The sequence below is a fragment of the Mustela putorius genome, unplaced genomic scaffold (assembly GCF_011764305.1).
Source record: "Mustela putorius furo isolate JIRA1106 unplaced genomic scaffold, ASM1176430v1.1 tig00000275_pilon_pilon_pilon, whole genome shotgun sequence".
Taxonomy (NCBI): domain Eukaryota; kingdom Metazoa; phylum Chordata; class Mammalia; order Carnivora; family Mustelidae; genus Mustela; species Mustela putorius.
In genome coordinates this window covers 15338386-15362190 of record NW_025421341.1, presented here as the reverse complement: position 1 = coordinate 15362190, position 23805 = coordinate 15338386, and the positions used below count along the sequence as shown (strand labels likewise).

The window sequence follows — 23805 nt, the reverse complement described above, 5'->3', positions numbered from 1 at the left end:
AGACAAGTAGAATCATTTTGAATTTCAACCCTCTTTCTGTTGGCAGAGGCTCTATGACTTGGTGCCTTTGTTTCCCCCTTGAGGAAAGGGAAACTCCTTTACCTGTTTAACCCAAGGGTGGATGTTTTTCTTCAGCCTCAGCTCCCTTGTCTGGGCCTCAGTCAGCCCAAGGCATTTTGAAATCTGCTTGTCTGAGAACCCAATCTCCTTTGACTTTTTCAGGGTTTCTTCTGTAATGGACTCACTAGGAGTTAATGAAAAAGAGAAATTCAAGTTTAGAACAGACACAGTAAGGACCAATTTCAAAAACACCAAAGTATCCTTCTTTTCCATCTTCAACATGTTTAGATCTCCTATCTTTTAAAAATGAACAAATTAAATAGGACACTAAATCGTCCAGCCTCTGCAATCTTTCAGTGTTTTCAAAGCTGACCTTTTCAAACATGTGGTTTCCTACTTCCATACCCCCGGCACCTTATTCTCTTATTTTCTGAAAAAATGGCTTCTGTATTTACTGTCTTAATGGACTTCCTCTTTCAAAATAATCATGGGCCTTCCTCTAACTAAATCTAGGAAACTTTTCTCAAGTTCCTTCTCCTCAACCTGTCAACATATGACCTACTTGATGTTTCATTCTTTAAAGATATCGTCCTCTGGCTCTGATAGGTTGCTTCTCACCCTACTTTATAATTCGCAAATTATTTACTGGTGTTTCCTCCCCCCCCCCCAACAAGTCTCTATCTTTTGGTACCAGATTTAAGCCTAAAGGTCTGGCTACCTCTTCTCTTCCTCTAAATGTAACCACTGTCCTTCGCTCGAGCATTATAAGTAATCAATAATTCCCAAGTCTGTAGCTCCTTCTCTAATGTCTGACTTATTCTCCAGGTCTTTATATGTAGGATCTTCGGGAATCAGCTTCACCTGGGAATCCTAACACTGCAACAGGCTGGGTATACTCTCCTTGTCTCTATTTACTAATATTATCTGTCTATGTCCACAAGATCGTTCTCTGTGATTATTTCCCACCCATAGCGTAGACTCTATTTGTGCTGTTTCTCTCACCTGCAGTGACTTCAACATTCCTATAACCTACCCAACTGCTCTCCAACTCCCAGCCACTCTTTATAGGTCAACTAGAGCCAAGTTTCATCCATAAGATCTCTCAGTCCGCTTTCACTCACACATCTTCCTGGGCTCTTCACTGACTCATTTGCTTAAAGGCAGGAGCATAGTTGGAACCATATTGCTTAGCACATCAATATTGCCAATATTTTTAATGTTTCCTAGTTTTTATTCACCAACCTGACTTTTTTCCTCACTAGATTCATGTTCCATGATGACAAAGAATACATCTGGCTCACTTATCAATTCATTCCCAAAGCTTAGCAGGTTAGTCCTCAGACAACATTCAATAAATATTTATTAAATGAATAAGGGAATTGGACTTCAACAGCTTTTGTAGAAAAGACAAAGTTATTGAAATCAGCTTACAACTAAAATTCAAAATGTAATACAAAAGATAATACAAAAAATAATTTGTAAAGAGCCAAGATACAGAAGAATAAAATACTTCTGTAAAAGTATACCTAACCAAATAGCTACAGGCCAACTATTTCAAGCAATAGTCAACACAATAAAATTCAATTATAACAGTCTGATAGTCAATACAATGAAATTAAAATATAACAGTATGTTCTCAGAAGATCTAACAATAAATAAAACATTTTCATTGAAATTCTGCTAATAAAATGTAGTTGAATTAAATCTATTGCATTTTGTTCATTCTTCAATCTTCTTTAATTAATTCATATTCTGAGTTTAGAGAAGAGAGAATCAAGCTGGTATATTTAATAGCTATTTCTCTGGCTTTTGGATATCAGTCCTAGTTTGGATTTTTACAGCTCTGTCTCTTCCCAGTCATTTAGCTTTTTCTATGGCACTTAAATTTCCTTCTGTCTCTCAAGTTAATTCATTATTTCTTCCCAACATATTTAATGTCTTTTTTTTCTATTCTGATTTTTTTAATTTTCCCAAGTGTTTGATAAACAGTCTCCCAGAGCAACACATTTTTCTGTCAAATTCTTGAATGTATTCTGATTATTTAGTATGATTAGTCACATGCTATGTATGCAAAGTACTGGGCTTCCTGCTCTAGAACTATGCTGTCCAATATGGTAGCAATTGCAATTAGTCACATGTGACTATTTAAATTATAAATGTTAATTCATTTAAAAATTTTTAAACTAAATTTTAGATTAACAATTACATTAGCCACATTTCAAGTGTTCAACAGCCAGTGGTTACTGTTACTGTTTTAGATGGTGTGGATTACAGAATATTTTATTGTCACAGAAATTTCTACCTAGGTCATGCTGCTCATGAAGATACAAAACAGTATTTGAGACAATGCAATGATAGGGAGTGATTCGAAACACTTTATGGAGAGACAGGCTATGTGGTGCAAAGTGAGGTCAGACAAAAGAGATAACAATGTGAGTGGATGTAGCAGAGACCTACTATGGCAGGAGAGGAATGAGAACAGAGCTGTAAAGAAAGTTCAGCTTTCTATGGTTGAAGGAGTTGACAGATGTACTATAGGCAAGGGTATCTGCATCTGCAGTAATTTGAGACCACGATGGGCATGGCAGGTGTAGAATCCATACATACTGAGGATTTGTAGTTAGTAGGAAATTATGAATGGTGAAGGTGGGGCAACACCCACTGTCATTCTGACATCAGCGCTTTAACACTTAGTGAACATGCCCTGTGTCTCAGGCTCTATGCCACCTACTTTATTTTTTTAAATTCTTTATTTAAATTCAATTTAAATGGAATCTTAATTAAATTAAGTTAGCATAGAGTAGATTATTAGTTTCAGGGGTCGAATTTAGTGAGTGATTCATCAGTTGCATATAACAGCCAGTGCTCATCGCATCGAGTGCCCTCCTTAATGCCCATCCCCCAGTCATCCCTTCCCGGACTCACCTGCCCTCCAGCGGCCCTCGGTTTGTTCTCTATAGTTAAGAGTCTCTTGTGGTTTGCCTCCTTCTCTGTTTTTTCCTATTTTATTTTATTTTATCTTATCTTATTTTATTTTATTTCTGTGCTACTTATTTTAATGATGGAGAGATAAAATATTGAATCTCTACATTCAGGGAGGTCAGAGTACATTAGGAGGCAAACAAATAGCCACTGACAGGGGCTCAGTGGGTTAAGTCTCTGCCTTCGGCTTGGGTCATGATCTCAGGGTCCTGGGATCGAGTCACACATCAGGCTCTCTGCTTGGAAGGGAGCCTGCTTCCCCCTCTCTCCCTGCCTACTTATGATCTCTCTCTATATATACCAAATAAATAAATAAAATCTTAAAAAAAAAAAAAAGGCATCGATATGCCTGCACTGTGAGAGGTGCTGAGGAGAAATGGAGGCAAGAGAAGCTCTGGGCTCAGGGGAAATGCTCCCAGCGGCCACTAGGGAAGTCTGGAAAGGCCTTACCCAAGAGAGGACTGCTGAGCCCCTGAGGGCTTTTGAAACACCCCAGTGCCTGGTGTTTACCTTTACTCTTGCAAAAAAATAAAAAATTTGAGGCAAAAGCAGAAGAAGAACTTGTTGCTATTTGTTTTGGAAATGTATATTTTCACTTTTCTTGCCAAGATTGTGTTCCTAAATCAATCGCTCATTTGTTTATGTGCAAGTGTGCATTCAGCCTCAGAGTGGAAGTACTTGATAAATAAGCCATTTTTCTCAATTAGAACTATGCGTGATGTTCTTTTTAAATAAAGATATTCCTGAGTTTTATGAAAGAAAAATCATATTAATGTTTACCTGCCTGGTGAAAGCCTACACGTTTTCTCTGATCTGCAATTTTGTTAAAAACATAAGTATGAAGCTTGAGTTAAGTGCAGAAATACTGTACATATAACATTAAGCCGACTCGTGCCCTTAGATTTTTCTACCCACTTGCTAGAACATTTTCCCATAATTGTGCCGTAGCAGTAAAAGAAAAATACAAAAATAAACAGATCTTTAGTAAGACGTTTCTTTATTATTGCAGTAACTATCTGAGGCAAAACCCGTATTATGTCACTATATCAGCAGCCACCCTAGCTTCAATGACTAAATCCTAACCCACAGAGCAACAACCCAGACACACTTAGGACATACACCTTGAAAAGAGCCATTACACCTATAATTATGACTCCGGACTAGCAAAAATGCAAGTTCTTCAAGTCCAAAGATAACCGGAAGTAATATATTCATCTTGAGCTCTTTGGGTCATGCTTTTCTATTTAGTTTTTTTTTTTTTTTTCCCCTTGCCTTGAATGATTATTTCCTCTTATAAGGAATATCAGTCAATTCTTCAAAGGTTGCTACATTGCTCTAAATGAAAATTATAAATAACAGTATTAAATAAAAAAAGAAACCACTTAGATTCCTCATGTTTCTATTAGGGATGAAATAAATTTGCATTTGTTTTGTCCACATTCAGCAGTGCAGTCTTTTCTATTGCTGAAATATGCATAATTCCTCTTATTATTTTCCACCAAAGAGTCCAATAGAGCACAGAAAGACATCTCCAGCAAATACGCGATCATCCTCCTCCACTCACCAAATAAAACTGGTCTCTTACCGATGAGCAAAGAAAGAAGGGGAAAAAAAAAAAAAGAAAGAAAAGAAAGAAGACTGATAGAATTGGCTTCATGCATAAAAAAGTAAATTATTTCTGTGCTCAACTCTGGTGGCAAAAAAACAGCTATCTGTCACTAAGACTAACTCAATCATTACTGCTCCCCATAGCATCTCCACACCAGAGAATTTTCATTATTCAAAGGGGATGCCTGAGAAGAGGAACAGTAACACAGAATAATGAATCATAAATGATAGAATTTCAGGATGGGGTTGAAAATTTACTTCTCAATAGGCACCCCCTCAATTCTTACCAGGTGAGATTCCCATAACAGATGTTATCAAGCCAGACTTGCAGAGTGCATGCTTACAAGCTGATGCCCAGAATATTTTCTGGGTGAGCGCAAAACAACTTTTTAACTTTTGCTCAATCTTCAAATAGCTAGATCAATAGCATGATAGGACATTTTTTAACATCTTGAAAATTAGGGTGTTTTACATTGGAATGGCATATGAATGTAATCATGCTCATCTCTTTTAATTTGAATGCAAATACTGGGTAGGTATTTTCATACAAAATTCAAAGTGATATCTCTTCTGTAGTATTTTACTTAAATCTCTCTGGTTATTAATTTCGACTTGTCAGGCATGTTCATCAAATAGTGTAAAGCATTTCAGTATTCCTCACTGACAAAATAAATGTTGATTCTTCTCTTCTTTTTTTTTTTTTTTTTTAATACATGTTGATCCTGACCCAGCATAGCAGTTACAAAGACACGGATAAATTAGGTTCCTTCCCACATTCACCGCTACCCTAATTCTGTGAGGGACCCCGAACTCCAAGACAGGAAGCTGGTTGCCTCTCTCTATATTTCGCTCTTTCTGCTGCTTTTGTCTGACACAGAGCTGGCCGTTATGTCATTACATAGGGAAGAAAATTGACTTGATTCCCTACTTGTTCTGATACAAAATTTTATTTTGAGTCCCATTATAATAAAATAAAAGAAGAGACAGTTTGAAGACACGATTCATTAGCTTTGGGCCAGTGATTTAGATAAGGTTAAACCTCTTCAGAGTCAAATGCAAGATGAATCATCTTAAGTGAACTTAAAGCTCATCTAACAATGTGGAGATTCGGATAGGCGCTCCTCCTGTCTATCTGCCCACGTTGGGCTGGCCTCCATTTTGTCTGCCTAAAAGAACTTCCATCAGAGGGAGATTTTTTTTTTTTTTTTAAGAAATCAAGTTAGATGAAAGCTTATTTTAGGGACAGGGCTATACTATTTCTCTTTTTCCAAAGGAAAATAAAAGCCTTAATTTGGAATAAACTCAAAATAGAATAATTACTAAAAGAAGTATAAATGCTGAATTTGTGATTCCAAACCGCCTTCTGAAGTCTCATATAGGGAATGCTCCATTTATATTATATTGTAAATCAAGGGAGCATTATACCAAGCAAGAATGTGATCAGCTGAAGGGAGCATATTGCAGAAAAGCACACAGTTTTAAAATATGTGCGATAAAGTATCCGTCTGTTATCTGGTATGTATGCCTGTGTGCTGGTATGTTTCTGTTGATCTTTATTGCATTCTGGGAAACGTGCCATATATGTAACCTTCCTCTTCCCTCCCAGTTTTCCTTGCTTTCAGAGTTCAGGGGCAAACTCTGCAAAGGTTACACTTCCCTCATTGCATAAAAGAAGCTAAACAATAACACAAAGAAACACCAGATCGCTGTGATGTTGGCCTTTTCATAATCTTCAGTTCCTCTCTACTTAGCAGCTGAAAATGACAGTTCTGAAATTTTTGGAGGGGGAAAAAACACCTTAAAAACAGACAATCAGACTTTTACACACTCTGCCATAATCTTTTAACGGTTAGACAGCAGGGCTCAGCTTCTACAGCGGGAAGTCTCTTGTGTGTTCTCTGGTTTTATAAACAATACGAGCCTTTCTCCTGTCTCTCTCCGACTTCCAACGTCGATTTTGTTGTTGTTGTTTAAAATTCTACCCTGTCATCTCCGCAACTTCCTCCACTCACACTTAGTCTTCAATAATAAATGATAAAAGGAAATGGAATAAATTCCCCTTAATGAGGAAATTTTCACCTGGCATAGAGGAGCTGGGGAAATCTATTAACCGACTGGAGGAACGCCGGCAGCATGGCTATTACCAAGGGAGGCAGCACACTTCACACAGTCCTCTCTTCCACTTCACTGGCTTTTATCTGATCCACCAACTCACAAGTAATACTAAACAAATTTCTCTCCAGATTGCACAAGCTCTAAGGCGAAAATGAGCACTCCACTTGGCCTACGATTACGGGATGGACGGGCTTGCGATTTTATTACTGTCTTCTTTTTAAAAATCCCCGAAAAGGCAGAAGCTGAGAGAAGCAGAAGCTGAGAGAAGAGCCTGATCCTCAGCAATGACACCTGCTTTCATAAGGACAGAAAAAAAGAGTAAGATTCGTGTTCTCTGCCCTGAGACCCCCCCCCCCAGTCAGCCTTTCCCCTGACTCTTGCATGGCTTCAAGGATTATTTTTGGCATTTTGCACGTTCAAGACCATGCCCCAATCCCAATAATGCAAGCAGGGGAGGTTATTTGTCTTCTCATCTTTTTTCCCCCCCCAAGGAGAAATGCAAAATTTTCCTTAAGAGAAATGCAAAACACGTTTTTCAAAAGCAGCAGTCGTGTTTAGAAAAGCAAAGGATGAGACCTGGGCAATTGGGTAAATACCGCTATTTTCTCTTAATTGTTCAAAGCACCGTGCTTTGTTACTATACAGCCGTGAGGTCTTTGGAGGAATTAAAGAACACCTTGATCTTGACCGCTCATCTACAGGGCAAACAATACCCAGTGATCCAATGTTCATGGGAAAGCACACCAGCATGAAAATTATCTATGAAGATCTAGGTCTGCTTAGTGCTATTGCAATATGTTACAATCTTACAAATGTTGACTTTCGAGGGACCAGACACTTAAAACTGTATTTCACCTTAAAGGCTACTAAAAACAACAGAATCAAACAAAGAAGAAAAGCATGAGCAAATGATACTGTACATACTTTTTCAGCAGGCAATTTTTAATCCATGAATCTTAACATTCTTTCTTTTAGCCAATCTTTAGTGATCACAATAATCCCGAATTACTATGGTATTATTTTCGATCTGGTAAGAACAACTTATATAATACTGATTATAGTATCATGATTATAGATCATGATACCAAGTAATAATAATGCAGGAAATGACCTAATATAGGTTAAGTTAATTGTAATTTTTGAGACATAATAAATCACATTTTATATCTCACTGATTCCTAGCTGGAAATGCTGTGACTCTCTTGTGCTCTGCCACAGATTTGGTAATGATGAAAAACAAACAGAAAGTACCCTGTCACAGTAGTGAGTCATGTCTATAATTGTATAAGAAAGTGTTCTGTTACATTCACAAATCATGTTTTTTACCAAACAACTTTCACCTGATCAGATTGAACTAAAGGGCAAAGTGCATACCATAGAATACTGCTTTTCTTACTTCTGATTAATAAGTTTATTTATAATTTTAAATCCATTCAATAGGTCCTTTCCCCCAAATTAAGATGTATTCAGTAAGGAAAATCCTGGCTTTTCCCAAAATATAGGTTTTTTATACATCCAGAATTTAAATCCAACAAAAACAAATGTTGTATAAGGCCTTAGTAGAAAACTGAGATTAAATGAGCATTCTTTGATTTTATAAAATCTGTTCTTTCACAAATAAATTTATGTGGAAGTCCTATATTTTACAACCTCTCCATGATCTTTGTTTAAAGAAAGTCATGTTTCCACAGAGTAGTTTTCCACCTACCAGATGTGTTGTTCCAAGCAACAGCAGTATAATTTTCAATATATAACCTTCTTTGACTTCTAGAAACTATTACTTAGAATCTTATTAAAATAACTTACTTAACTGAATCTTATCTACTGATAACTGCTGCATAGATTTTTTTTTCTTGCTAAATGGAACATACATAGGAATAATTTTTGACCAAATGTTTTAGTTCTTGAGTGAGCAAAAGTAAGCCCGTTCTAGAAAGGGAGAGATAAAATGGAAAGCCATTTCTAGGAAGATGTGGAAAAATGCCAGTTTGAAATTCCTGATAACCTATCACATTAGATCGGTTAATTTGAGGATTATTACCTACATGGAAATCAAAAATCTTTATCACTGAGTGTTTTTCAGAAGAAGACATAAAAATAAATATTAACACCCTGGACAGCAAAAATTCTCATTTACTTCATGCTAATGACTATATACTCAAGAGCAAATTGAGTAGCTCTCCCTTCAAGCCGCCTAGAGCAAAGGATGGTCAATTATACCGGTCCATCAGCTACAGAGTAGGTTAGGTTGGGGAGGGCTAGGTAGGGTAGGTAGGGTTAGGTAGGGGAGGGTTTGAGTCAGTATGTGTAATACCACCACGGCCATGTTCACACTGAGGTGATGGCCGTTACTTTATCAACATTATGTGTCATTGACAAAGAGTGTCTAACAGCCTATTTCAACCCTAAGTAAATACCTCTGGCCAAATCTAGAGTCAGGCTCCAACTCTACTGAGAGAACAAACCTATCAGTCAGACAAAATGATAAATCTGTGAAGTGTTTGGCACAATGCCAAGCAGGTAAATAAGTGCTTCACAAATGCAGATGCCAGGGCCTGAGGGAGAAGGGGAAGAGCGCAGGCGCGAGGGAGGAGAAAGCGGGAGAGAAGGAGGGAGAGAAGCAGGAGGAGCGATTCATCAGAACAAAACTGGAACGTCATTTAAATGTGGCCCCATCGTCTCAGCATTTCTCAGACTTTTCCTCTCCTCTGCAACATTCCCGTAGCTCTCCCCTGACATGAGGGCCAACATACTCAGCTCTCCTTGCAAATCACAACTGATCTTCTGGAGAGCACGTGCACCCAAGCATTTTCTACACCGCGGGGAGGCATGGCCACTACCTTACACTCCGTAGGACAGAAATCATGCATTTTACCTCCAAGGCTGGACTCCGGGGCTCTAGGCCACCTAAAAGACACTTCAGGTATGAATGAGCAGGTGAAAAAATTCTGGGGGTCAGTGAGTGATTATCTAGCCTCTAACTACAGCTGAGGCAGACGATTTAATGTAAATGTATTCTCCATTGTACACTTCAAGAAATTTTTTACGGACCTGCATTAGCGTGGAGGATAAGGTGTTCTCATCTTATTTAAAGAAAAAATATATGTGTATGTATGAATGCCTGTATACAGACAGTCTTCTATTTGAAATATGGCGAAATGTGAAAGGAAAACCCTTACCCCAGCTCTCCACACCCTTCAAAATTCTGTTTACATCTTTTTTTTTCTCATTACACTCTAACTTCTTTTTTTTTTTCTACTATATTTTTTTTTCAATTTATTTATTTTCAGAAAAACAGTATTCATTATTTTTTCACCACACCCAGTGCTACATCTTTTAAAGGTGACTCACCAGGGCTTTCTCCCTGCCAGGCCTCTGTGTTTCCCCCACAAGAGTCCCAGAGAAGGGCACATCCCTTACAATGCTTCTGCTCTAAGTGGGGTCAACAATTCAAGCAGGAAAACACACAACTCACAACTTGACAGCTAAGGAGGAACTGATCTCCAGCTGTCTGATTTAAAAGTCATATCTCTAAAAAGAAGCTCTGAAAAGGGTTAGTGACTAGAACCGCAGGCAGAAGCCCAGGGCTAGATTCCCTACTTTCCTCTGACTGCTGTGACAGAAAGAATGACACACACCTCAATTTGACTCAGTTTCACCATCCACGAAAATAGAATAGTGATATTTCCCACTCGAACCATAACAGAAATGCACCTTAAGGTCAAAAGAGAAATATAGATCTCTTATAAATAATATATCTTTTTTGCCCTAACCTTCTCCACTGGTTAATTAAATTAGAACCTTCACTACACTTGTAAATATTAGTGAACGTTTCTCACAACTTTTAAGAAAATTTGCAATTTTGAAAACCTGGATAGTTTTTTGTTTTTAATCCAAAAATATAAAAATTTTGGCCTGTTGTCAACAGGCAATATAGATTTGATAATGCATATGTAGGTATTATAATGCTTCCAATAGATATGTCTCCATTTGATAATTTAAAACAATTAGATAAACCCCCTTTTATTAGAAAGCAGTTTATTCAAAGTCTTCCTACCTAATCAGTAATACATAGTCACTTAAAAAAATGAAAATGTGGAGATGCTGATTTACAATGTCTTCCAACACAGTGAATTTGTATCTTGGACTATATATTTTTCAGGTAATCATTCTGTGGGTCTCTTGAAACAACCAGGAACTATAAATGCATTTTCTAATTTCTCCTTTTTATCATGACTAAGAAATTCGGATTTTCATTTTCTACCAAGAGTATGTATTCATTTATTTAATGGGCATATTATCACACAAATATATTTGAGTTTTTGCTTGATGGAAGACACTGTCTGCCAATGCCCAAGAAAATATATGATCAATAAAGAACTGGAAGCCATTTGTATCTGTTTCAGAGCTGATGCTATGCCTTAGTATAGTGAACTTTTTTCTGTGTTCACTCAAATCAGCAAAAGCTCTTAAGAAAAGCTTATAATAAAAGTCTATTAAGACATGATATTTGCAATTTGCCTTAATGGAATTTACAATTTAAGTGGAGGATGGTACCCACATGCATCAAATAATTAGGGAATACTGAAATGAAACTATGTGCTTCCAACTACTACCTACATTGAACAAATCGGTAAATAATACCCACTTTAATTTCTGTTCATAGACAATTTCTTTACACTAAGATTCTCACTTTTATGAAACATAGTAGAAACATAACAAAATAAGAGCAAACATGATTTGTTGCTTCCTAAGTAAAATTCATCCCTTTACCCACTTCCTCTCTTTTCTTGCATATTTGGTTCTTAGAATCTAGTTCTTTCTCTTTCCTCCAGATCCTCAAATTTGGAAGACTTGCTCAATTCCCTCGCTCTCTACTCTCCCTAAACCACACAATATTGTTGAAAGTGTCTTCTGATTTTGTTTATTCTGTTTTAAAGTTTCTCTTTTCTTGGCTCCCCTGGCTTTGGGATATATTGAAGGATTTATTTGGGGGGGTATATTGAAGGGATATATGCTGTCCTTGGATTCCTCAAGTCCTGAACTTAAATCCTGGTTCCAAGGGACACTACCTCTGAAATCTCAAAAAGTTTACTTAAACATCTGAGCCATTGTTTCATTTATAAAATATGAGGTAGGCAGGCACACCTTCTAGGAACTCTTAAATGAACACTTTATGTGAGGTAACATATGCAGAGGTCTTAGAGCTTAACCTCCATTTAATTTTCCTGGATTTGTGTTCCTGCCTCTAGTTGGTCTGTTAAAAGTGTCTGTCTTCTGTATAGCCATGTGTATATATTTAACCTTCAAATATAGATTATAAACCCAATGAAGACAGGTTAATGACTAACAATTATCCATCGACAGATGGCACTGGACCTAGTAGCAAGCTTTGCACATAGTAGGTACCTAATAAATACTAATGACTGAGTAGATGAACAAATACCATATGGTCCAATAAGAGCTCTTAATAAAGAGAAATGCCATCTAGTAAATGCCATCTACATAACTCATCATGCTGAGATCAGAGATAATGACCTAAAGATAATCTATTAATTCTTGACTATTAATAGGTACATGCAAATTATGAGTATATGTTATTTTAAATCAACTTGAGATTTTTTGTACTATCAATATTTAAGAATCGATACACACAAAATACATATCTGTTTTTTGAACTATCTAAATATCACTCTGAAACATTTTGAGTAAAACATTTATTTTGCCCATGCCAGAATCAAGTTCTCTCTCACACTTTCAAAATACACATTTGTAAATGCTATTTAAATAGTGAATTTAATGAAGACTCTCAGAACATTAAATATTTGATGTAAACTTTTACATTCTATCTGATTCAATAAATTGTTAGTTAAAAAAATTAATGGAGGGCCATCAAATCTATGACATCACCTAAAATATCTTATCACATGGAACATAAAAACAAATTAAAAATAAAATCTATTTTTGGCATTAGTTCACAGGGGCATAGAAATTCCCACAGTAATACTCCTCTTTCAAATAGAAAAAATATAACTTTCTCATGTAAGCTCCAATTTTTAGTATTCTTGATGTGGTTTATTAGATAAGTGGTTTAGGGTATAAAGACAAACCACAGAATGGTAATATGTTGTAATTGATAAAATTGTTTTCCTTTAGAGTTAATTATTTCACACATAATATGTTATATATTCATCTTAGTTGCATGGCTTCCCAGTAAAATAAGAATGGAGTTTGTTTTTTTGTGTGTTGTTGTATTTTGTTTTGTTTCTAACTAGAGAGAAACTGAGACTCAGAAATCTAGTGTGACTCGGTGGTGAGGTCAGAGGACATCACTCATTTTCTGCAAATCAAGACAATGGGTTCCGCTAAAGTGCCCAATCATCGCCATTCCCACATTCATCTATACTTAGTATATATATGAATGTTCAGACTGGAGTGGGGAAAACAACCAATGGTATCACAAACATATATCCAGAATAAAGTATCATCAAAATTATTACATGCAATTATATTTTATATATAAGGATATATATATATATGTATATATTTCTTTCCCTAAATTATTTCTTTATTTAATACCCTTTAAGACTAAAATTTTTCATTATTAGGGTTTTTTTCTAACAGAAAGTACAAATTATCATGAGAAAACAAAGTGCTGACATTTTTCTGTCTTATATCTAAGTTTTAACAACTTTTAGGTGACACTTTTCCCCAAGAAAACTTTAATCAAATTTAAGCACAAAAGGTTCTTCTCTGGTTTTGCCATGCCTCATGAGCAAGTTAAATAAAAAGCCAATAGAAACGAACATGTGTAGGAGAGGACATTCAAACGGAGTGTTCCAGCTAAGGTGACACCTGCATTATTACATCTGCCAGAAGTTTGTGGCTGCAGGGAAATGGCCAACTTTACTGAGCTCAATTTAGCACTTGAATGCCCAAGTGGAACTCACCAGGTTTGCCCTAGATTGTTTTCCTAAGCAGTAGGCACACCTATGATTTTTCAGCACCCACCAGTGGACACAGTTTATCACACTGAACACAGTGATGTTCAGATGACAATGGGGCCCTTCAAAAGTGTACTTGACTCTTTCTGACTGCATTGACTATAGCAATAAGTGGAGGTGAAGGAGGAAAAGCAGATTATCAGAATTAAAACAGTAAAAAAAATGAAGGCTATAGAATATTGGACAAAAGCAATTACTGGATAATTTGTACATTAATCCACAGTAAATTGAATTTATATGAACAATTAATAGAGAAATAGATCCAAATCTAAGCCCCCTATACTTATATAGTGGAAACTGTACAATGGTCATATCCCCTCTTTTTAAACCTCTAAATTGGACAACAGATTCATTTTGATATGTCAATCAGAAAGAGCCAAAGCACCCAAAACTCAAAATAAGGAAATAAAAAAATTAAAAAGACACAAGCAGAAGATAAGCAGATACTCAAACCTGGTAATTAGCACCTCATGGTATTTTTTTTCTTGCCTGTTCATGCTGGGTTTTTTTTTTAAGTATCATTATGATCTTTCAACCTAAAATTGCTAATCCAACTTGATATTATAAATTAAAATGCTTGGAGTGTAATGTCCTGAAATAGTCCCTGCTCATAAACAAGCTTTATTACAGTTGACTTCCTTCCTTCCTTGTAGCAGAAGGGGTTCAACTGAGAGATTCTTGTACCTGTGCTTGTCTATTAATTACTAACCTAGTTGAAAACTTTATCATATGTGCTAGTTCGATGGTGATGGGACCGTCATGCTCTATTGACTACTGTTACTATACTGAAAGTGTCTATTATATGTAAACTTATTTCCCTCTGTTTAATTCATCTTGCCACACTCCTCAACATACATGTACAAATATATGTGTGAATACATATACATATTCACATATATATGTGTGTATGTGTATACATATACACACATTTACATATAGCACAGGAGTGAAATTTCAAACATCCTGAGCTCTGGAGTCCTGCTCAGGTTTGATCTCACACCTGTCATTTATTAGTATGTGATAGCAAGGAAGTTGCTAAGTATCTCAGTGCCTCAGCTTACAACTATAAAATCAGGATAATTACTGATCTCCTTAGGTTGTGGTAAAAATTAAATGAACAGTGACTGATATGTAGTCAATAAAGTTTCTGATTATTGTCTTACACTTGGAAGGCACTCAGAATTGTTTGATTGAATCAAAATCTGGTTTTCTCTATTAAAAGATATAATTTTAAATCCGTTCTTTTGTTACTTTAAGGAATCAGTTATATCAGGAGGACCTAGCTGATGAAGACATCTGACATTTGATTTATTTGATTTATGGTACTTGTACTTTTGCCCTTCAGGTCAGGTTTATTTGCATGACCTGAATTGAATCTATCTATATGCTAATGGAGGAAAGGATTACAGGTGAGGTTTTTGTACTTTTTAATAGATCAAAATAAGTATTTTTTTTCTTGTAATGAGTATTTATGAAAATGCTATATGGGAGTAGCATTATGTGTGAAAGAGTGTGGGGAAAATAGACATATTAAATGTGGATAGCTCAGTTGTGAAAGCCAATGGATAGAGCTTATGCAAACGTCGCAGCGCCACTAAAAACTCTGACTGAACTTTTCTTAAACTCCCTGCAAAGTGATCCAGTAACATGAAGTTAACAGGTTAAACACCTAAATCCCAGTGCATATGCATTACAGACATTGGAATCCTGTATGATACAACTCACATCACATTGAGTAAAGAGAAACTTTTCAAAACCTAAAGAAATTCACCGTAAAATATGTTATCACTCTAAGTCGATTAATGCTACTACACCAGCTTATAAATTTGGGGAACTTCCTAGAAACATCAACTTTCCTAGCATTCCCCTGGGCAACAATAAACAATTTAAGAGGAAAAGGAGAAAGTTCGTGAACTCAAGTGGGGAAGCTGTCTGAATAATGGCTATCACCTGAGTTGGTAAGAATGGCTATTGCTTTGGAAGTCTCCGGAGGCCTGCCCTTGCTCTGTTCGTGTACTGGAGATGGCAAACCGAGTTCTGATGGGAGCAAGCACTTGCAGCCTGGACACTGAATTGATTATTCTAACACTGGTCTAAGGTCTCATCGCCCCGGAACTCGGCTGGGATTTCATATATTATCCTCAGCATAACACACGTTCATCTCCACCATTCAAGGAAAGGAATTTCTATAATTTTCACCTTCTCACGGACATGGAAAACTCAGTTACTCCCATAATGCCAACCTCATTACAAACATTGTTTTGTTTTCCCCATTCCAGCCTATGGACACTCACATATACTAAATACATGGGTATATTCCATTTAGGAGTCAAATTCTGAACTTCATCTCAGATGACTGTATATAAATACAAATCATAGACTGGCCATCAATCTGAATGATGTTCTCATCCTCTGCTAGTAAAGATGTTTATTGGATTTTAGAAGAATTTTAGCACGATTAACAACTGTAAAATAGAAATTTTTGTTCATTAGCATAATGGAGTGTTATTGATCTTCTGATAAGAATAGCATTTGTATTACTTGCTATCACAGCTTCTTTTAAAAAAATACATCTGGTATTAAAACAAGTGACAGTGCATCATCAAGAAAGTTAAGAAATAGCCTATTGTAAAATGCATAAGCAAATGCAAATTGAGTGACTCTAAAACATAGTCTTTAAATGTATCTGCCCGAAATCACAAAATACTCTTCATTATAATATGTAGCTTTTTCATTTTCAGAGGGAAATGAGGGAAGACCTTCTTAGGCATTCACGGTGTGCCAAGGGTCCTTTACATTTATATTGTTTAAGTTTCACAGTAAAACGATCAAGCAGACGTTAGCAGAAAGCATGTGAGGCCAGAGAAAGGAGGGGGCGGTCACGTGCAGTTCCACAGTGGGGAAAACTTCACACGGATCCATCGGACTAGCTCCAAAGCCTGTACTCTTTCCAACACACAAGAAAGGAACCAAGTGAAACTTAACCCACATCTGGCGTTCTATACTTTGTCCCTTCTTAAAGTTTCCCCTTTTCTCCCAGCTGAGATTCCCCAGTGCCTGTTTTCCAGAGGACCTATCAGAAAAGTGCAAAGGGACCTCAGCACACTGGCTGCAGAGAGATGCCAAGGAGAGAGAATTTGGCGGCCATGTCAAATCACACCAAATAGTTACCTCCTGGGTCTACAAGGAAAGTCTGCCTTTCCAATGCTGGAACAGTTGAGATTTTGAAATAAAGTGAACCACAGATAAATGTAAATGAAAAAGAACTGATCTTCATAAACTTTTTGCAAACTGGCAATGCGTAATTCAGCTATCTAATGTCAATTGCTAATAGAGTTATTATTACTGTTGGAGTAGTGTCTGCCTTGATGACTAAGCCTTCTTGGATATATGCAGAGGCTGAGAAAAAGCAGAAGACACCATAATCTAGGGTAATGGTGAAGATAACCAAAATAGGACAACAAAACTCAAGTCCTACACCCTTACACTCCATCAGCTACAATATCCATTCAATTTCGGACCTCTGTGTACCACACAATGACTGAGACAGGTAGCTTCAGTGGACACCTATTCTTTTTTTTTCTCTTTCTTTCTTTAACTTATCTAACACTTCTAAATAACAATCATTTTCAAATTGCTGTGTGCATCTAGGATACTCCAAAAACAACCAAAAAATAAAATAAAATAAAATAAAATAAAACAAAAAAACAAGAAGAAGTAAACAGTAAAGTGTCATTCAGAAAATAGTGAGTTCAAGGTTTAGGTTTACCAACACCATGGATCACCTGTGGAGTCCTTAAGACAAAAGATGACTTTGAATATAATGTTTTAGACCATTCTAAATTATTAAAAGCTTTATATAAACATTTTTAATGTTGATCAATACGGACAATAGAAAATATGTCTATTTACAAATGTGCTTATGCCAGAAAATGAAACCTAAAAACATTAAATTGTCAGCAAATAAATGTAAGAGAATGTGGAAGTCAAAAAGATAAGTGATCTGTAACAATAAGTGGGTCTAATCCTCCAAGGACATTTTTCACTCTCAATATACACTTATTTCCGCTTAGTTAGAATTTCAACCTGCTTTCTGGTTGCAACAAAAACTATTCAATTAAAACATAGAATGGGTCCAAAAATCAGAATGTATATCAAGTGAAAATTTAAATCACAACAATAGCTGCTATTTTTCACCCCAGGTCTCTCCCACTGCTACAACCGTCACACTGTAAGTTTCTAGCACCCTCCTGTGGTTTAATTGGGGTGGTTTCCTAGGCATTTGAAATCAGTTGTCTGAAACTGGAAGCCGTAGAACAGACTATAATTCAACATGGAAGTTCTGCTGGCCTCGTAAACCAAAGAAAGGAAACCTCAAGTCAGCAAAATTCTAAGATGAATGTATAGGCTCAATTGTTAACGTATTTGCTGTCTAGTGTTCATTTTATGTGATCACTAGGAAGGATGACTTATAAGCAACCACAGCTAGTTTCATTTTTGGCAGATTGGAATCCCCCATTTTCAAAACCAAGCATTTGTTGTGGGCAACTATTCAATAGATGAAAAGGAACCTCGTTTTGCTCAAAAAGAAAAGCAAGTGTTATCACTGCCCAGTTCGTGTGCATCTTGATTAGGTAAACACAGTGACTCAATCATATGCCACAGATGAAGGCTTTGAGAACTTTCCACTGTCTTCAACATTTTAAGTGATTAATATTTTTACATTTACTCTAATCATTTGAGAATAACTTACCCCCCCCAAAAAAAACCATTTCCTTCTCTCTAAACATATGCCTAGGATTGTAATTGAGACCTTTTCCTAATAATTATGTATTTCCAAGCCTTCTTCAAGGCAGGAAGCTAAAGAGGATTATACTTTCTCTCTCTCCTGGATTGGTAAATGTTCCTCTTATCAAAGATCCATGATTAAAACCTATCTGTGATTTCATAAGCCTGAGGTGTCCCAACAAACGGTCTTCTCATGAAAAATAAAGAAGTAGATTTTAAAGCACTGATGTTATCAGAATATTCCGAACATGAAATGAAATTTTAAAAATAATTGGCCATGAAGGAGATAAAAATGTAAATTAGTGAGAGGTAAAGAATCTATTAACAGAACTTGAATGTGGCTTATTTGTATGCTGAACTAGAAGTCCCAATGTTAAAAATACCAGTAGAATGCAAGAGGAATACATTTGCTCATCAATAGACAGCAATATGTAGGTTGATATTAAGAGAAAAACCAACTTCAGAACTTAGAAATATTATAGAAAATAAGAATATTATTCATTTATTACTGATTAATAACATTTTGATCTAGGTAATTTTTGGTAAGTTAAATAGCACATGAATTCATAGATTTTATAACTTCAAAATACTTAATAAAAATACCACAATGTTTGAGGGCAATGGTAGGGGTACAAGACTGTTAAAAAGACACCTTTCAAAAGGTAAACATTTAAAACTGCTATTTCTTGATGGCTACTGCTTACCAACCTTGGCACTACGAACTTCACTGAAGAATTTTGAATGGAAGAATTTTGGCTGAACGCTTGAGGGTAAGAGGAAGACAAAAGCTGCACAGAAGCTATCTGGAGCGACTCAGAACACTGCCTTACCTGTTGAGCCCTTTCAGTGTCTGTTCCATGTTTAAAATGTCACGCATCTTATACAAAAACCACTTGTCAATGGATGTGAGCTTCATAATCTCCTCAAGGGACATGTTGTCTTCCAAGGCCTGCCAAAAGGAGAAGAGATGCTTTCTTTGGCAAACATTTTATAAATGTCTTATTTGGTTGAAAACATATAGCAACCATTCCTCTCCATGTTATTGGGAGAGCTTGAGGCTATAGACTGAGAATGGAACCGATATTCTATCATTGATGTTCCTCCAATAAACCTACCAACGCTGCCAACTATATCCGCTAATGGCGCGCCGAGGAGGTGTCTTGAGTTAATCAGAGCAGTCTGTGCTCCAAAAAATCCCCCTGACAGCCTCTGCTTCCCTGCTTTTTATATAACCATGTTGCTAATTATATCCTAAATTTGGTACATCTCTTTGGAATTAAAGAGAATCTCTTGAAACTATAGTTAAGTCAAGTTGGTAGGAAAATCTAGAATCAATACGATGATCATTTAACTTGTATTTTGGAAAATTACCCTTTGGCAAATACCATAGTTTTATTACCTCATTCCACGCTCACACAGACCAGTCAGTGAAAATTTATGGATCAAATCTGGCTTACTGTTATTTCTTTAGAATATTTCCTCAGAGAGGACTTCAAACAAAAAATTATTTTGAATCAGTTACTATGACTTTTGTGCTAAGACAGGCATTTTACAAAATCCTAATATATTCCAAAACAGTGTAGCAATAACTTCTGTTCTGATAGGCAGCTCAGCTTTTTCCACAAGCTTACTTTAGCAATTTCTCAGAAGTAAAATTACAACGATGGGTCATTAAGCTGAGTAGAAAAGGCAATGGAAAGAAGAGATAAATGCTCAAAACCCAAACCCTGATATTCAAAAGGTATCCACTCTTCCTCTTTACTATTTTTAGATGTATGTTTATACTCAATGAAAATTAATAATCAGATAATACTCCAAAACCATATATTCTAGAAATGGCACACTCTATTTTAAAATCCCATTAAGAAATTTATGTAACTAGTAATTCTGCTGTTATATTTCAACTCGAGGAGCTTAATTTTCTTTAAACTTGCACTGATTTCTAGCACCAGAGAGACAATGATCATAAGTGTTGAGAGACAGCTCAGCTCATAATTCTGTCAACTAGCGTAAGACGACACCTAATGGGAATACTCAAAGTCTTGCTCATTCTATAATTCTATTCATGTTTTTTGTTGTTGTTTAATTCTCCCTGTATATTGCCAGTATTCTGTCTCATTTTCCAAGTGATTAAAGGTGCAATTAGCTGTTGGCCATCAACACTATGAGGGGGATAGAATCTTAAGGCAGTGACACTTTTGACAGAGCAGAGGAAGTTTTCACATGATCACACACTCTCAAGACCTCACGGTTGTCAGAGGGCCTAGAATCTTGGATTCATTTCACCACGAGGAAGGACAACTACAGTCACACCCCCGGAGTCTAACTGAAAGCCAGGTCCTCCCCGTCTTACGAACTCGTCTTCAAGCACCCCAGCTTTGCCACGTCACACAGCTACAATGAAGTTCATAATGATCCCGAACAAGTTTGAGGTTCCTTTAATGTTTCCCAAATCAAAAAAAATGCCCTGTATTCTCCCCAGATCGAAAGAGGTGATGATCCAGTCATCCTGAAATAAGACTGCAGCAAAAATCAGGCCTCAGAGCAACTTGCCCTTTTGTAAGGACCTTGAAAGCGAGGGAAGATTTACTGCCGCCTTTCATTCATTTTCCCCTTCAGCCCTCCACCGTCCTCACTCTTTTTGTCAAAATCACCAAGTTCCTGGTTGCTGGGGCAATGAACAGTAATGATGACCTCTAACAAACAGAAATCAGTTCCTTCTGCCGGCACGCTGGCAGACAGTAATTTATACCTCAGACCCTGCACTTCTTGCTTCTACGGAGGGTGCTTTGTGCGAGAAAGGACCTCCACACATTTCCCCTGAAATCTCATCCTTTATAAGTCTGTTAGAAAAGAATGAGAGATTTGCTTGAGCTAAGCCTTGCCGGGAACTTGGAAATACTTCCCTTTTTCATCCCCCTCAAAATGGCAGAAATACGATTACTAGACTTAAGGAAAAAAATCCATTTACTGCCCCTTGTCTGGAAAGAAAAAAATCATATGAATATGAATCTGGTGGAATGCTTTTTTTTTTTTTTTTTAAGGCAGTGACACTCCCCTCTCAGCAGGACTCGGTATATGGACCTGGAAGTTGCAGTGAGTTCAAAACCATTCACAGCATTTTGCTGTTGCTACAAAGGCAAATTACAAAGACAGATTTCCTCTTTAAAGACAAAATTCCTATTTTCATCAACTCATCGCACACGCACACACGCATGTATAAAATGGTCAGCGGGGCTTTGTAGCTCCAGGGTGGTTTGATACTGTTGGAGGATTAATGCCTAAGCTTCCTTAAATGTCAAAAAGCCATTCAGGGATTTCTGACCAGACAGGTCCCAGCTGCCCAAGTCACCTTTTATAAAATCAGATGAGCTGAAACTTCAAAACCCTACGCATAGTAAACATGAAGGGAGATTAATATGGCATTTAATTTGCATAAAAGGGAACTAGGGGGTGGAAGTGAGAACTGTGGGGCTTTTTTGTTCTAAAAATAAGACCGATAAAATAATTACACAAAAAAGCCTAGAATCACTGAAGATCTTTATAGTCATTGTTTTCTAAAAACAGAAAATGATGCAAATAAAGATTATTCTAAAGTCTGAGGTAGCATGTACTAAATGATACTGTTTTATGCATCTTCCTTTCTAAAATACAATTTTATACATTTTCAAGGAACAAGTAATCCAAGGGATAAGAAATGGCAGATCAATACAATCAGACCTACTTAAGAGTATTGATAAGATATATTCTAAAAGGAAGGAACATTTTATCTATGTGTTCTTCAGGCCAGGTTCAAACCAAATTTTTAAAGGAGGGGGTAATATTTCATTAATTATAGAATAATCTGAAAAAAGCCACAGAAGTCTTCAGTATAATGCTAGTGAAGAAAATTATATTTTTCCCCCAAATCCCTGAATTCAGAACCATTTTATGTTTCAGTTTTACTTTAAAGTCCTGGTTGTCGGGGTGCCTGGGTGGCTCAGCTGGTTAAGCGTCTGCCTTCAGCTCAGGTCACGATCCAGGAGTCCTGGGACCGAGCCCCACATCACGTTCCCCCGCTGCTCTGCGGGGGGGCCTGCTTCTCCCTCTCCTCCCCACTCATGCTCTGTCTTGCTATCTCTGTCTCTGTCTCTGTCTCTCTCAAATAAATAAAATCCTTTTAAAAAAATAAAAATAAAAATAAAAAAATGAAGTCCAGGTTAGCTATATTCTGAAGGAAACAGTCGCTCTGGGCCCCTTATCACATATTACCTTAGCGATGGCATAGATACGGGTGCTGGATGGTTCCGCAAGCTCTCTTCTGAGATCTAGGTTGGCTGGCCATTCTTTGTTCATTGGGAGACGGGAAGTGAAGCCATCTATAGATGGGTGGCACATTCTTAAGGCTTTCTGGAAACTTTCCTCAAAGGTGCGACCAATAGCCATGACCTGTAATGCACATTTAAGAACATGTATTTTTAAAAAGAGCTTATATATTTTGAATCTGAAACAGAAGTAGAAATAGATGTTCTTCAGAAAAGATGTAGGAACAAAACATATAAGATTATTACTGAAATTTAGGTGTTATTATTGTTACTTTTCTTTCTCTCTCCTTTTCTCCATGGTTTTGATAGAATGGGTCTTTAACAATCTTAGGTCAGTCATCTGCCACACCAGGAATTTAGCTTTATTTGCTGGGACTGTTGAGGAAGTTGCCTGCACCTGCTCTGAATCATAATATTAAACTAAGGAATACATGGAAAGAGCATATGGACACTTTCTTAATAAAAATCTTGCTTTTATGCAAATGTTCTTTAAAACAGAAAACAAATAAAGAGAAGTCAGATATATATTAACACAAAAACAGAACTATTTCCAGATGGGTTATCAGTCACAATCCAAGACAGGTCGGCTTTCTTTATAACTAAGCATTAATATTAATAAAACCTTCAGAATTATAATGATTACTGACAGATTCAGATCTTGAATGTAGGCGGAGTCTAAACTCCCCAGGACAAATTCGACGTGTTTTCCCACCATCTTTACAGCTGATTGTACACGAATCAATTAGGAAGACCATGTGGTGATTTCATTTGGACAAGTTACAACTCAGAACTAAACTTAAATTGCCTTCAAGCCTAACCAGTTATTTTCAGTGGCTAAACACTGTCTTTGAATCTTTCCACGGAATAATAGATTGCTATGCATTTTTGGTCTCCAACTTAAAATAATAACAGTGACAATGTTGCCTTCAGTAAACTTCCAAGAT

The 23805-nt window shown here is 36.6% G+C and overlaps 1 protein-coding gene across 1 annotated transcript in view; it reads right to left on the bottom strand.

Annotated features, from left to right (window-relative positions):
- The window catches only part of CPS1 (carbamoyl-phosphate synthase 1), a 123607-nt gene that overhangs the window by 41694 nt on the left and 58108 nt on the right, over window positions 1–23805 (bottom strand). The window contains exons 20-22 of the mRNA XM_004767015.2: window positions 22809–22985; window positions 19388–19506; window positions 103–244 (exon numbers count right to left, since the gene is read on the bottom strand). Of these exons, the coding sequence (XP_004767072.1) occupies window positions 103–244; window positions 19388–19506; window positions 22809–22985 (438 nt within the window). The remainder of the gene's footprint in view (window positions 1–102; window positions 245–19387; window positions 19507–22808; window positions 22986–23805) is intronic.